This window comes from Peromyscus leucopus, chromosome 19 (assembly GCF_004664715.2).
Source record: "Peromyscus leucopus breed LL Stock chromosome 19, UCI_PerLeu_2.1, whole genome shotgun sequence".
Classification (NCBI taxonomy): domain Eukaryota; kingdom Metazoa; phylum Chordata; class Mammalia; order Rodentia; family Cricetidae; genus Peromyscus; species Peromyscus leucopus.
Genome location: NC_051079.1, coordinates 732167 through 748959, shown reverse-complemented (window position 1 = coordinate 748959; position 16793 = coordinate 732167). Strand labels below are relative to the sequence as shown.

At 40.4% G+C, this 16793-nt stretch overlaps 1 protein-coding gene across 1 annotated transcript in view; it reads left to right on the top strand.

The window, feature by feature from the left end:
• Positions 1-1966: 1966 nt before the first annotated feature.
• The window catches only part of Rock1 (Rho associated coiled-coil containing protein kinase 1), a 117554-nt gene continuing 102727 nt past the window's right edge, over positions 1967-16793 (top strand). The window contains exon 1 of the mRNA XM_028876703.2: positions 1967-2530. Within this exon, the coding sequence (XP_028732536.1) occupies positions 2438-2530 (93 nt within the window). The 5' untranslated portion in view covers positions 1967-2437. The remainder of the gene's footprint in view (positions 2531-16793) is intronic.

Below are 16793 nucleotides of genomic sequence, written 5' to 3'. Positions count from 1 at the left end.
TTTTGGCTATTTAGTAGAGTTGACCTGTCAAAAACAAACATCTAATGTTAAAGTGTAAGTAGTGGTATGTTACAATCATCAGAATAGCCTTGCAGGTGAATACACACACACTTCACACATGCTTCCCGCAGGAGCATTGTCAACAACTTGCCTTGTCTTAGCTACCTACATTTTTTCATGTGTTTCCAAATGGAAAACAACATCATGTTCATTTCTCTGAAAAAAAAAATCCTAAGAATACCTAAAAATGGTAATAAAGGACAAGCAGGGTTTAGGAAATTTATTTCAGGGAAACTGCCAGATTATTTTAAGCCCTATGCTTAAAAATAAATCTAATTCACATGACTGACTTAAAATACCGGGGCCAAGAAAAGTCACTGCAAAAGCATTTAATAAAATACCTGGTTTGTCCCTAGTTTTCATCTTGGTTATGATTTTCTGTGAAGGCTTACTTCCTATCTTGATTTACACAGTGGACTTTATAGCTAAACATTTCTTGTAGCTAATAAAATGAACAAAAAAAACCCCCATATTCAAACAATGTAATGTTTTCCTAACCTATGGTTCCCATGCTGATGTACTGTTTAGATGCCATGCATTGCTTTTTATATAGGGACATTTGGCTCCTCTGTAGCATTTCCCAGTGTGGGGTAAAACACACATGTTCAACTTCTAGCAATCTTTCATTTGACCTATGATCAGACTCAAGGATTGATTAGAAACAAATACTGGCTGGACTTCTGCTGAAGGCAGTGAAAATAATCAGACACCTTTCAGCCTGTCACCCCACAGTCAGGGAGGAACTGAACTAGGAGGAGACGTCCATTATTTTCATGTCACAGATGGGTTGCGATAAAACCACAATTCTAAGTTTTAATGAAGGCCCCGAAGTTGAAACGGTAGCATTATGCAAGCAAGCCAGAACTAAAAGTTGAGAAAGTGAATAGGAATAGCTTAAAAACATTGATTTTTCTATGAATTTTTCCTTTTTAATTAAACTGCACTTAACTTCTATTGACTCTATCTTCCAGAGGTCAGTCAACTTTTAAGGCTCCCTTGACACTCGGCTTGGGAACGCTGAGTGCGTGACTTTTCCCATTGCATCTTAAACACATTCAACGTGGTGGGGCTCAAGGACCGCTGACCAGAGTGCTCAGGAAAATCCAAACTCCACTGGTGCCGAAATAATTCTCTGGTACTTCCGGACGAAAAGCATTCTCCTACCCAGCCAAAATTATCTATCTCATTGGTAACATGCGCCTTTTTTTTTCTTGTCAGAATCCTCCCGACCTGAGGCTAAGTAAGGCCCAGAGGAAGCGAAGCTGGGGTGCCTGCCAGCACTGCGACCGGAGGCAGGGAAAGGTCCACCTCCCCCGGGACCTCCACGGCGGCCCCGCCCCCGCCCGCTAGGCCCCGCCCCCGGCCCCGCCCTACCTCGGCCGTGGCGACCCGGCCGGCCCCGCCCTGACAGGCGCCGGTGTGCGCGCGCGCGAGGCCTGGCCTGTTCCCCTTCCGAACGCCCGCGCCGCGCATGCGCGCTGCGCACCGGCGGTCTCCGTTTGTTTGAACAGGAAGGCGGACATATTAGTCCCTCTCAGCTCTGCTCGCCCCACCCCCCAGGCGTTCGCCTCCGCGACTCGCCCTTTTCCCAGCCCGGCCGCAGCCCCTCCCAGGAGCTCCCGCCTCGCAGCCGCCCGGACCCTCCGGCCGCCCGGACCCTCCGGCCGCCCTCCTCCCTGGCCGGCTCTCCAGCCCTCCTTCGGGCCGCCGACCTCGCCCTGCCCCGCCGGACACCGCGGCAGCGACCCCGGCAGCGGCCGGGTCCAGTGGCAGAGTGAGCCTGTGCGGTGGGGACCGGTTCGTGGCCGCGGCGGGTCAGCGCGTCGCGCCGGGCCGAGAGGAAGCAGGGATGCGGGGCTGAGCGCCTCCAGCGCCTCGGAGCGGAGCGGGGCCGGCCCGGGGCCCAGGCGGCGGCGCGGCAGCTGGCGCAGCTCCTCACCCGCCCTTCGCTTTCGCCTTTCCTCTTCGCCCTCCCTGGCTGCCCCGAGGGAGTCTCCACCCTGCTGCGCTCCCTCTTCCCGCCGCTGCCCTTCTCTGGACTGGGCCCCGCCATGGCGAAGGCTGCCGGGGCCCGCTAGGCTGAGGCGCCTCGCCGGAGCGACCCGGCTGCTGGCGACGGCGCTGTCGGCTGTCGCGAGGGGCTGCCGGGTGGGATGCGACTTTGGGTGTCCGAGCGGCTGCGGGTCGCTGTCACCCCCAGCCTGGGGTCTGGAGAGCAGAAGTCCCCTCAGTGAGGGGGAGGAGGGGGAACCGGGCGCACCTGGTGACCCCGAGGTTCCGGCTCCTCTGCCCCGCGGCTGCGAACCCACCGCGGAGGAAGTTGGTTGAACTTGCTTTCCGCTGCGGGGACGAAGGTATTGTCACAAGTAGCAGCATCATGTCGACTGGGGACAGTTTTGAGACTCGGTTTGAAAAAATCGATAACCTGCTGCGGGATCCCAAATCAGAAGTGAATTCAGATTGTTTGCTGGTGAGTTCCGCTGTTTTCTCTGGGTTGCCTTGGGTTCCTCTTGCTGCAGTCTGGTCTCAGGTGTGCATAGTCATCTTGGGAAGATGCCAGATTTCTCTTTTGCAAGAATTCTGGAGCACCAGTAAACCTCATAGTTCAAACCCCTTTTTAGCAGTTTCACTTGTTCTCTGTTAGCTACTCTGAACTTGTGGTTTTGATTCCGCTCGACAGTCCAACCAACATACTTAGAAACTGCTATTACAGGTCGTATTAGAATGTTAACACGTCAAAGTTTATAGTGTGTAGTTTGTTGAATGACAATCTTAGCATTAACCTTCCCAGTTAGTTTGACAGTAGTATTGAAAAATCTACTTTTTTTTAAACAATTAATTCCTAGGGGTTTGCAGTTTAGACTTGGAAATGATAATGGAGAATTGATATCGAGGAAGTGATTTTTTTTTTTAAGATAAAATTTTAGGTGTCTTGAAGCTAAAGAAACTTTGCTGAACGTTAAATGCAAACACCTAAGATAACTCATCTTAGGCCAGCACAAGGTTGATGGCTTTTAAAACATAGTAAATATATTTCACATATATTATTAATAACTCTTTTTGATGCCAGTGAACTTAATATTACCACTTTAAAAACATTCTGAAGTTCGTAGGTCACGAAAAGCCAAAATCCTACCTTAAAAATTGTCCAGTTGTTCATAGCAAATACAGTTTGTAAATAATTGGCATTTGAGTACTGCCAATACAGTTACCAACTGAATTTTTCCGTTTACTGCTAAAAATTATATATTAATACTCTTTCAGTTCAAACAAAACTACTTTGTGTCTAAAATCATGTTTCCGCGTCTATATGGACATGGCTTCAGAGAATTATCTTTGTATACTCATAGTTTGGATATTTAAGAATAATAGAATAACGCCATTCAGAAGATAAAATTTTAAAATCTCACACATTGAATCAGGAAATTTTGTAGATTAGAAGTAGTGTGCATTTCAGTTATTTTAAACATCTCTGTGCAGTGTGTGTCAGAATTGCCCTAAGCATACTTGACTATAGAGTGAGAGTGTGTGGGGTAATGTGTTTGAAGTGTCTCATCCACATTATAGATGCTCTTTCATATTGAGAAACAAGGTTGATGCATAAGAAATTTGAAGTATTTTTATTGAATGATAGAATTGAAAGAAATTAGAATACATATCTAATGTATTCCATGTTTGATATGTCTTTCAATATTTACTAAAGTTGTGTCCTAGATTTTATTGTTGTTGTTGTTAGTGGTCCTGCCATTTGAACCCAGCACATGCCAGGCAAGCACTCCACCATTGAGCTATTCATTCTATTTTGCTTTTTTCTCTCCTTATGAAGTAAATTATAAGAAGGGTTTAGGAACATGTTTTTATTTTTATTGCTTATAGAATTGTGGAGAATACAGGAGATAAATATATAGACTCTTAAGAATTGATTCCTCCTAGGAAAACATTTTTATATACATATACAGAAACAAAGTAAAACAGTTTACAGATTGAGAAAACAACTGATTAATTCCAAATGACTATTTAGTATCTTTCAGTCATCTGTCTGTATCATGAAAACTGAAGGGAAAAAATTGCTGTGAGTTGAGGCCCAAGTGTGCTTTATGATGAATAGGCTACTGAGTTGAGGCTAACATAGAGGGTGGATGCATCCATGACTGGCTGTGACATGTTTAGAGAAACAAGATAAAGTTGAAAGGATAGATGGGATTAGATTTGGAGCATTTGAGTGCAATTAGGGCTGCCAGAGAATGAATGAAGAAGACTAATCCAGTAGTTGTATGCAAGGTAGATTGTATGGAAAAAGACCCAGGATAAAGTGAGATTGGAGAATTTTAAGATTACCATTATAGTTCACTCACAGTTGGAATCCCGAGCTAGGACATTAAAATGAGGAAGAATTGATGGAACTTGATTGACAGAGTTTTAAGAGGAGAAGGGAAAAATGCTGAGCCTGGGTTACAGTGAGAATGGTGAAAATAATCAGGTTTTGCAATTGCTTGAGAAAAATAAACTTAAAGATGTATTTTAAATGTGCTGTATTTGACAGGATAGTGGGATGATAGTTGAAGAAATGGCCTATTGGAGATGTGGAATTAAACTTAGAATAAAGGATAGTGATTTGGGAATTATTTACATAGAGTAAAGTTGAAACTGATATAATGAATAACCTAGAGAGAGAGCTAAGGGTGAAAGACAAAGGTTGAATAAAGAGGAAGAGTCAAAGAAGCAAGCACTCTAGGTCTTCCATGTTAATATTTTATTTTTATCATGGGACATTCATTCACTCATTCTGCTAGTCACAGTGACTTATGTCACTACGTTTTTCAGTGAACCTGCTCTTGCTTTGTATGGAATTTGGACCTATTTTAGGTTGGAGGTATAACTCTCCTTTCACCTAGGTTGCCTCTCTATTTTTATATATATGAGTGCCGTGTGCATATAGGTACTATTAGAGGCCAGAAGAAGGGTGTCTGATCCCCTGGAGCTGGAGTTATGGCTGGCTGCGAGTCACCCATTTGAGTACTGTGATCTGAGCCAGTATCCTCTGCAAGAGCAGCAAGAGCTTTAGGTGCTCTCCAGCCTTTGTCTAGATCATTTTAATCCTTGCTGACTGATTTATTTAGCTGATACTCTGTTCATTTTATTTGCTACACACTGAGCTTGTCATTCTAGTCTTTTAAATCTCATTAAATAGGTTGTGAGATTGTTTGCTTCTGGATCGACTCTTCAGTAATGAAAGTTCTCAAACCTTTTGGTTTTTACAACAGTTAGCCAGCAAATGTCTTTAAATCTAAATTTACCCAGAAAACACTTGTTTGGGACAGTAATAATGTTATCAGTTATAATACCTGGAAGAAATGCTGGTAAGTGGCTGTTAAACTATTTCTTCAAGAGCATGACTTTCTTTTCAGTTTTCTTCTAACTGGTGAAGTGTAAGATGGGTGGATAAAGGGGAAGGAGAATGTTGCATTATTTACAATGTTCTAGCACTGTTGAGTCCCTTAGCACATCTTTGTTACTATTTTTTCCTCATTTTAGTTGATATTTTTTTTGTCAGAATATGAAAGGCAAATGTAAAATGAAGATTTTGATACTGGTTTTCATTTTTCTTCTGAAAAATTCTCTTTTCTGTATTTTTAACTAGTGCTTTCCCCATCTTTTCATTGCAGTTTTATTTTTTTCTCTTTGTCTTTTTCTTTGCCTTGAATGTAATGGATAACTCATTCCAAACTGAAGCATCGATTCCTTGTCACTCTTTACATTATCTGTAAATCCTTTTATTTTATTAATTGTGTGTGTGTGTGTGTGTGTATCTGTGTGTCTGTATTTGTCATGTGGATGTCAGAAAACAACTTTGTGGAGTTAGTTTTTTTAGTCTACCTTTATGTGAGTGTTGGGGAAGTAACTCAGGTTGCCAGGCTTGTGCTTTGAGCATCTTTATTGATTGAGCCATCTAATTTGCCCTAAATTCTTTTATTTACTCCAAATCTTAAATATTCAGCTGTCTTTTAGGCATCTTTACTCGACCGTCATATTATCACCTTGATTTCTTATATTCTAAAATAAATTATTTGTGTTGTTAGTATCATTACTATCTCTGCTACTAAACTGGACATTTTGTTGTGAAGTTTTTGGCAATACTAGTCCATGCATTTGAGTTGTTTCAAAAGACTTGGAATAGAATTTGAGGGTCTAGATTGCTATATAATCTCCCTCCCCTTACTAGTTGGATTAATCACATTTGAGAATATGCTGCTGTTGGTGGAATGAAAAGATTTGAGATAATTCTTCGTACCTCATACTGGCTTATAGCTGTGTGCCTACCGATGTTCAAAGCTATATGCCTACTGTTGTCTGTGGATAGCTGTGTGCCTATTAGCACTCATAATTTCAAGTTTATGGGTTTTACTATTATTAGTAGGACATATGATTGATTTGGAGCAAACTTTTCCTTAGCCCTTTGTTTTGTTTTAAAGAGATGGGGCTCTCTATCTTAGTCATTGTGCTGTTGTTATGAAGAGATACCATGACCCAGGCAATTTTTTTTTTCTATTTTTATTACAATACTATTCAGTTCTACATAATAGCCGCAGATTCCCTTGTTCTCTCCCTTCCTGCCCCCCTCCCCTCCCCCCCAGTCCACCCTCCATTCCCACCTCCTCCAGATCAAGGCCTCCCCCGAGGACTGGGATCGACCTGATAAGACTCAGTCCAGATAGGTCCAGTCCCCTCTTCCCAGACCGAGCCAAGCGTCCCTGCATAAGTCCCAGGTTTCAAACAGCTAACTCATGCAACGAGCCCAGGTACCACTGCCTAGATGCCTCCCAAACAGATCAACCCAATCGACTGTCTCACCTATTCAGAGGGCCTGATCCAGTTGGGGGCCCCTCAGCCTTTGGTTCATAGTTCATGTGTTTCCATTCATTTGGCCATTTGTCCCTGTGCTTTATCCAACCTGACCAAGACAATTTTTATAGAAGAAATCATTTAATTGGGGCCTTGCTTATAGTTTCAGAGGCTTAGTCCATTATCATTGTGATGGGGAGCATGGAAGCAGGCAGGCATGGTACTGGAGATGTAGCTGAGAGCTACATTCTGATCTGTAAGTGGAGTGAGAGATACACATACACTGGGCCTGGTGTGGGCTTTGAAAACTCAAAGCCCACCCCCAATGACATACATTCTCCAGCAAGGCCACATTTCCTAACCCTTCTCAAATAATGCCACTCCCTGATGACTAAGCATTCAAACATGAGCCTGTTGGGGGAACATTCTTATTCTAACTACCACAGGTTCTAACTATGATGTAAAAGGTAGCCCCAAGAACACCTAGCCTCAAGCAATGAAATTCTTACTTCAGCCTTGCGATCATGCATAGTTTAGACTAGACTGTTCTGATTGTTTGTTTATTGCAAGGACATTTAAAAAACAAAGTAGTTTCCAATTTCATTTAAACATTTAGTAAATGTTTCTGTAGATCTAAATGTGAATTCAAATCTAGGCCTTGTTATGGAGGATTTTTGTTTGTTTGGTTGGTTTTTTTTTTGGGCGGGGGGAGACAGGGTTTCTCTGTATATCCCTGACTGTCTTGGAGGGTTTTAGGCGAGTTATTTTAACCCCAAAAGCTCATTTTTAACTTCAAGAAAATTGTTGTAAGAATTAAGTAATACAAATTATCATAATATATAGTGGCTAGTAACCTGATAATTGGTTAACTGTTATTGTCATATTGTCATATTACTGGTACATTGTCTTTAAGTGCAGAGTAATTTACCTGACACTTAAGGCTATAATCCAGATATGTATTCTTGAAACATCCAAACCAAATATAACTGAAAATGTGAATTAGATGGGTTCAACTAGGGGAGGGGTTTTGGAGACTGTTCACTCAGTCATGTTTTATTTTGTAGTTGTGGGCATTAATTCTAGGACCTTGCACATTCATGACAAATACTTTACCTCCAAGTTACATCTCTAGCCCCTTAGTTGGGATTTATAATATACTTGTGGTGGTTTGAATAGGAATGTCCTCCTTAGGCTCATACGTTTGAATGCTTGGTTATTAGGGAGTGACGCTATTTGACAGGGATTAGGAGGCATGGCCTTGTTGGAGGAAGTGTGCACTAGGGGCAGGCTCTGAGGTTTCAAAAAGCCCATTTCAAACCCATAGACTTCCTGGTGCCCTTGGATCCAGATAAAGAACTCTCAGCTACCATTCCTGCCTACCTGCTGCCATGCTCCTCACTGTGAGGGTAATGGACTAACCCTGTGGAACTGTAAGCAAGCTGCAGTTAAATGCTTTCTTTTATAGGAGTTGTAATGGTCATGGTCTCTTCACAGCAACAGAATACTAACTGCCTTAATTAGAATTTTATTGCTGTGAAGAGACGCCATGACCACAGCAACTCTTATAATGGAAAACATTTAATTGGGACTGGCTTACAGTTCAGAGGTTCAGTCCATTATCAACATGGTGGGAAGCATGGTGGCATGCAGGCAGACATGTTGTTGGAGAGCTTCCTGAGAGTTCTACATCTTGATCTGTAGGCAGCAGGAAGTGGACTGTCCCACTGGGCATGACTTGAGTGTGTGTGTGTGTGTGTGTGTGTATGTGTGTATGTGTGTATATATATATATATATATATATATATACATACACATATATAAAATACCTCAAAGCCCACCTCCACAGTGACACACTTCCTCCAACAAGGGCACACCTGCTTGAACAGAGCCACACCTCCTATAGTGCCACTCCCTGTGGCCAAGCATTCAAACACATGAGTCTTTAGGGGCCATACCTATTCAAACCACGACACTAAGACAATACCTAATTTTCCTAAGGTTTTGGGTTAGTATGAAAGGCAGTTGGGAGCTAATTTGTTAAGATTTAGTTGTTATCTTGTTCTCTTTATATGTGTGTCTTCTAAACTTTCAGTATGTCTCTTGTAAATAGGCCCTTTTGCACTACAAGCACACTGGGTATATAGAAAAGTGGCTCACAATGATAGGTGAGACATGAATGGGGTCATTCATTAAACCTGAATCAGATAGTTTTAACTCAGAAGAAGGAACTACATACAAATTAAAATTATATTAGACTTTATAATCTTACAGTTTAGTTTTATGTCATTCTTATAAATGTTGGTATATAGACAGTGAAAACTACAGATTCTATTGTGAAAATTACAAAAAAGCTTACATATCAGGAAATAATCAATAGGATCTGCTACTGAATATCCATTAGCAATACTTTTCTAGTCTCATAACTCACACAAAAAGAACAATCCAATTAGTTGAAGTCCACAGCATAGCTGTTTAGAGCACATATTTTATGTGTATAAAATGTATGTATAGGGGCTGGAGAGATGGCTCAGCAGTTAAGAGCACTGGCTGCTCTTCCAGAGGTCCTGAGTTCAATCCCAGGAACCACATGGTGTCTTACAACCATCTGTAATGAGATCTGGCACCCTCTTCTGGCTTGCAGGGATACATGCAGACAGAATACTGTATACATAATAAATAAATAAATAAATAAATAAATAAATAAATAAATCTTAAAAAATGTATGTATAAGAAGATGGATAGATATCAGTGAATTAGCGCATCATTTAAAGGCACTGTCTGCTTAGCCTGATGTCCTGAGTTATATCCCTGGAACCCACATGGTAGAAGGAAAGAATTGACTTCTACTAGTTGTCTTCTGACCTCCACATGTGGTATGTGTTCCTGCCCACACACTGTCTATTCTGTTGTAGTGAAGAGACACTATGATCACGGCAACTCTTAAGAGAAAGCTGTAGCAGGAATCTTAAAAGTTCTTATTAATAAAATCCGAGGCCAGTTATTGGGGTGAATACTGGAAGGTCAGAGAGACAGAACAAGCCACAGCTAACCTCACCTGGTCAACTTCTCAGCTGGTCTTGTTTCCTCAGATTGGAAGCCTTTGAGTCCTCATCTGGAATGGGTCTCAGCTGAATTACTGCTCAAAAGCCTGAATGCTTAACCAGCCAAAATCTTCTAGTTTCTGGTCCTCACGCCTTATATATCTTTCTGCTTTCTACCACCACTCCCTGGGATTAAAGGCTGGCTTTCTGGGATTAAAGGCGTGTGTCACCTTGCTTGGCTATTTCCAATGTGGCCTTGAACTCACAGAGATCCAGAGGGATTTCTATCTCTGGAATGCTAGGATTAAAGGTGTGAGTGCCACCATTTTCTAGCCTTTGTATCTAGTGGCTGTCTGTTCTCTGACCCCAGATAAATTTATTAGAGTACACAATATTTTGGGGAACACAATACCACCACAGAAAGCATTTAATTAGGGACTTGCTTACAGTTTCAGAGGTTTAGTGCATTGTCATGGCAGGAAGCATGGTGGCAGGCATGGTTGTGGACATGATGTTTGAGAGGTGTTGTTTGAGAGCCCCATCCTGAGAGAGTGAGACTGGGTCTGGCATGGGCTATTGAAACCTCAAAATCCACTCCAAGTGACACACTTCTTCCAACTTGCCTACACCTCTTAATCCTTCTCAAATAGTACCATTCCCTGAAAACTAACCATTCAAATATATGAACCTTTGGGGGTCATCCCTATTAAAATGACCACATATACACATACAAAATAAGTAGTTGTACATATTTTTAAAAGATGAACATCTAGGTTGTACTGTAATTCATCACAGGAAATGGTAATATTTTAAAATATGCTTTGGCATGATTTTAAAGCATTCCCATAGTCTTGTTTTGTTATTTATTATCTCTTTGTAACCAATTAAAATTTTTTCATGTCAATTTCGTTTTTTGTAGAATGACCAAGAGTTGGATCAATTAGTTATTGATGTCCTTTGTATCTGTACAGTCTATGAGTCATTATAATTTTTAAATTATCCTTTTAAATTATCCTGAAGAAATGTCTTAGAAGTTTCAAGAGCATCTGTTACCCTTGCAGAGGACCCAGTTCCTAGCATTCAGATTGTGGTTCATAATCATCTGTAACTCCAGTTCTAAGAGATTTGACACCTTCTTCTGACCTCCGAGGACACCAGTCACATATGTAGTACATATACATACATACAGGTAAAACAGTCATACACATAAAATAAATCTTAAAAGAATTGAAAATTTATCATTGGTTTATTATTTAAGAAATAAAATTTATACATTTAAATGATATTGGGGTAGAAATATAACTATAGAAACTATCTTTGGGTCATGCTGTTTTTGGAAGTAGTTCCCTAATATGACTTTAATTGTTCTGTTTGGCACTTGGTTTTGTGTTTTGTACCTTTTTTTTTTTTTTTTTTTTTTTTTTTATAACTCTGGGGCACCTCTTAATACAGCTCATGTGGTGAGCCCCAACCATAAAATTATTTTTGTTGCTACTTCATAACTGTAGTTTTGCTGCTATTATGAATTATAATGTAAATATCTGTGTTTTCTGATGGTCTTAAGCAACCCCTGTGAAAGGGTCATTTGACACCCCTGCCCCAAAGGGGTTGTGACCCACATGTTAAGAACTGCTGCTCTAGGAGTTTGTGCTTTTTGAACAAAAATGATAATTAAGACACTTGATTTTATATCCACTATAATGTATGTGTGAACCCTGAGTAGTGATACAAATTTATAATCTTAATACTTAGGAGGTAGAGGCAGTTCAAAGTCATCTTTAGCTACATTGTGAGTTTAAGGTCAGCCTGGCCTATAGGAGATCCTATCTCAAAACAAAAAATAAAAACAAAACAAAAATGACCTCCCCATGAGTGAGTGAGTAAAATATGTGTATGTATTTTATTTGTGTAAAATATAGGTCTTTTCTGTTTGGGATTATGAAATACAAAGTGCACTTTTCTTGTAATTGCTAAGTGATTAGCAGGAGGCTAGGTACTCAAATTAAAGTCTGATATTGTCAAATTAAAGTCTGATATTGTCAAATTAAAATCTGATATTGTAGATCGGCAAGAGGTTATCTTTACTTTTGTCCTAATTTAAAAGATTGTCTAACCTCCAGTAATAACTTTCTCTACTAAACTGAAACAGTGGGTCATGTTAATACCTTTTCCTTTTTTCTATCATCCAGTTGTACTCAGTGTTTGGAATTCTAAAAGGAAATGGGAACACCATAGTTAGTTAAAAACAAACATGGGAGCCAGGCAGTGGTGGTGCACACCTTAAATCCCAGCACTTGGGAGGCAGAGGCAGGGGGATCTCTATGAGTTTGAGGACAGCCTGCTCTACAGAGCGAGTTCCAGGCCAGGCTTCAAAGCTACACAGAGAAACCCTGTCTCGAAAAAACAAACAACCTCCCCCCAAAAACCAAACAAACAAACATGGGTCCTGCTTTCATGGAATTCATAATTACAGGGAAAGGATTAACTAAATGTCTGTCACATTAAGATAGTGTTAGGGTAAGGCTTGGTAGAGAGATAAGGTATGTACGATCTGTGCTATGGTGGTATTTTATTTGTACTGAAATGTGGTTTTCATTGTATGTTAATAAATAAAGTTGCCCGGGGGTCAGAGCTATTAGAGCTATAGCAAGAGCATGGTGGTGGTGGCGGCGGCGGCGGCGGCGGCGGCGGCGGCGGCGGCGGCGGCGGCGGCGGCGGCAGCAGCAGCAGCAGCAGCAGCAGCAGCGCACGCCTTTAATCCCAGCACTTGGTAGGAGAGCTAGGTAGATCTCTGTGTGTTCAGGGATACAGCCAGCATTGGAGACATACGCCTTTAAGATCTGGAGGGCTGTACTTACAGGCAGTGACGAGGCAGTTATGCGTTTGGGTTTACAACCAGTGAGAAGGCAGAACAGAAAGACTATTTAAAGATATACACACAGGAAGTAGCTCTCTTTCGGGGAGGTAGGAGCACCGCAGGAGGTAAGATTTTAGCTCTGAGCTCTGACCTCTTGGCTTTCTCTTTTACATTGGTTCTGTGTTTCTTATTTTAATAAGACGGTTGGTTACATCTACACTGTGCTTTCACTTTAAAGTTTGGGATATATTTAAAGACTTGTGGTAAAGCTGTCTTGAGTGTTGTTTGAGTTTTTATTGCTGTGAAGAGGCACCATGACTGCAGTAAATCTTATAGTGGAAAACATTTAATTGGGACGCTCGATTCAAGTTTCAGATGTTCAGTCCATTATCATCATGGCGGGGAGCTGGTGGCATGCAGGTTGACATGGTACTGTCTACATCTTACTCAGAAGGCAACAAACAAGTGGACTGTGACACTGGATGATATCTTGAGTATAGGAAACCTCAAAGCTTGCCCCCACAATGACCCACTTCTTCCAGCAAGGCCATACCCACTCCAACAAAGCCATACCTCCTAGTAATGCCACTCCCTATGAACTTATAGGGGTCAGTTGCATCCAAACTACCAAAAGTATGTAATTTTCATACATGAGTATGGGTTTTCTGAATCAGATCCACTTGAGGAATTTGTTTAAAAATAGATTCTGGGCTTATGCCTAGGCAACCAAAAATCAGAATATTTGGGGATGATTCCTAGAATTATGTGTGAGATGTTGGATTCTTAGACACACTCAAACTGGAAAATTAGTTCTGGTGAGGGGGGAAATACTATGCTTGAGTTTAGTTTCATATTTTATAAGGAAAATTTTCAAACACACAGAAGTAAGATAATGTACCTCTGTTGCCCAGCATTTGCATTTCTCAGAATTTTATGATGCTTCACTATCATTCACCCTTTTCTTACCAAAATATGTTAAATTCTATATATTATTTTTCCCAGAAGATGCTTTTGTATCTATCTCTCTGTGTGTGTGGTGTGTGTGTGTGTTTGAGACAGGGTTTTTCTGTGTAGTCCTGGCTGTCCTGGAATTCACTCTGTAGACAAGGCTGGCCTCGAACTCAGAAATCTGCCTACCTCTGCCTACTGAGTGCTGGGCATAAAGGCCTGTGCCACCACCGCTGGGTCTTAATATCTCTTAAAAAATAAAACAAGCCAGATAGTGGTGGCACACGCCTTTATCCCAGCACTCAGGAGGCAGAGGCAGGCAGATCTCTTGTCAATTCGAAGCCAGCCTGGTCTACAGAGCGAGTTCCAGGACAGGCTCCAACCCTGTCTCAAAAAAATCCCAAACCAAAAACAAAGGACATTTTCTTATAACCACAATGACTATTATCATATCTAACACACACTCCTTGTTATCATTAATTTACAATTTATATTTACATTTCTCTGAGTATCTAAAACAGATTTTGTTTTTTTAATCCAGTTACTTTATTAAAATCTGGGTTTCTGCAAACTAAACAGTCCCACATTACATGTTACTGGTTTTATTTTGTTTGGTCTTTTAAGTCTTTTAAATGGCTGAGTGGTGGTGGTTTAACTATGTTGGACTTTTTCCCATAGATGTGACTTTTCTTTTGCATCACAGCAAGAAGCATATTATGTATAATTTTAGTATTCCTTCACATTTATTAACTAATTCTGTTGAGAGAAGGACTTGTCACCACCTATGGCTGTTTACTTTGAAATACAGTTCATAATATAAAGGATGAATTCTTCAGCTTTTAATTGCTACTTTGCAGAGGAAGGTATTTATTGCCTGAAAAGCTACTTGGGATGCTTTTTTCCCCCCTCTACCGTGTGAATTACAGGGATGAAACTCAGATTGCCAGGCTTATTGGTGAGCATCTTTCCCTGATGACGGGTCCGTCTGACCTGGGTAGTTTGATCTATTTTTGACTAATGGGAGTCTCTTCATGTTCTCATGTTTGTATGTGATTCTAATAATTTTTGACAGAGCACTTGTTTTTGCCATAAGATGCTGAGGCTCATCTTACAGGTTTCTTGTCCCAGGTTTGAAAATTATTATCCCAAGAAAATTTATTTTTGGTGATGTTTTAAATTCTTATTGCTACTGGCCTGCAGTTGTTTCTTGTCCTTATTTGGTTAATAGAGCTATAATATTTTATTTTTGAATTTTAACCAGCTTACTATTATTTAGACTATTTCAATGCAAGTTGTTTTCAGTATTTAGAAATTTGTTTTCTTCCCTTCTTTCCCTCCCTTCTACTCAGTTCAATATATAGTTGAGAAATTCTCATTTGCATATGCCATCTCTATTCTCTTTTTTGTTTGTTTGCTTGTTTTTGTTTTGTTTGAGACATGGTTTCTCTGTGTGTAGCCCTAGCTGTCCTGAAACTAGCTCTGTAGACCAGGCTGGTCTCAAACTCAGATATCTGCCTGCCTCTGCCTCCTGAGTGCTGGGATTAAAAGTGTGCACCACTACTGCCTGGATTTCCTTTTTTAATTTTGCTTTAATTTTATTTAAAAATTTTTAGATTTATTTTTATTTTATATATGTGTTTTTTTATATATGTGTTTGCATGTATGACCGTGCACTGTGTGCATACCTAGTGCTCATGGAGACCAGAGGATGTTGGATTCCCTGGAACCAGAGTTATAGATGGTTGTGAGCTACCATATGGGTACTAAGAATGGAACCTAGGTCCTATGAAGAGCAACCAGTGCTCTTAACTGCTGAACCAAATCCCTAATCCCCTATTTTTATGCTTTAAAATAATATTACTCTAGCAATCCTTTTTATAAACAAAGACAAATGCACATGTACTACATATATGTATAAGCTTATATTCATATTTCTGGCAAAAAATAGCTTATACAAAACTGGAATGCAGTTTTTGTAGCCGCATAGTGCCCTACTTTGTGGATGTTGTGGTAGTTTGAATGAAATTGGCCCCTGTAATTTCAGGGAGTGGCACTATTAGGAGACATGGCTTTGTTGGAGGAAGTATGTCATTGTGGGGGCAGGGTTTGAGGTTTCCTTTGCTCAGGATATTGACCAGTGTCTCAGTCTAGTTCCTGTTGCCTGCAAGATGTAGGACTCTTAGCTACTTCTCCAGTACCACATCTGCCTGCATGCCACCATGCTCTCTGTCATGATGATAATGAACTAAACTTAAACTTTAAACAAGCCACCCCAATGAAATGTTTTCCATGATAAGAGTTGCTGTGGTCATGTGTCTCTTCACAGCAATAAAAATCTTAAATAAGACAGATGTTAATACTATTTCTTCAGTCTCATTATCAATGGATACTGTGTTAAGTTTTTGCTGTTAGTATTATTGTACATAAGTTTTGCCATTGTCATACATACCTATCTATAAATACATACTTGTGTTTGCATACATACATACTTGGGCTTATGCAAATTTATTGAAAAAATCCGTTATTGATGGAGCTATTAGTTGATCACTCGTCCATTGACAATTTGGATCATTTATTCAGTGCTATATTAAATAGTACATTTCAGGATAGACTAACTCTAATAGCTCCCAAATTGACCAACAGTTTAAGTGAGAGTTACAGAATATTGAAACTCTTACTTGGAATAGAATGTTTGACTTCCAACTTCAGATTCTTTGTGGAACAAGAACAGACCATTCTTTCATTTATGTGCATAAAATACATTGCCTTTTGTTTTCTGCTTGTGCTATAAGTTCAATATTGGTTACCTATAACTTAACCTCAAACCTGTTAACAGTGGAAGATTTAAACAAGAATGGGTGCTGCTGGAATAATGCTACTTCCTTTGGTGTGACCAACCCCCTGCTACCTCAGATGATTTATTCTGCATGTTAGAGCATGAGGAATGGTTTAGTCCTATAATGCAGAGTGTCATTAAAAGTTGATTGCTAGAAGTGCGATTGCAGGAGTCTGTTTTCTAGGAATGATGCTATTCCCATAGTAAT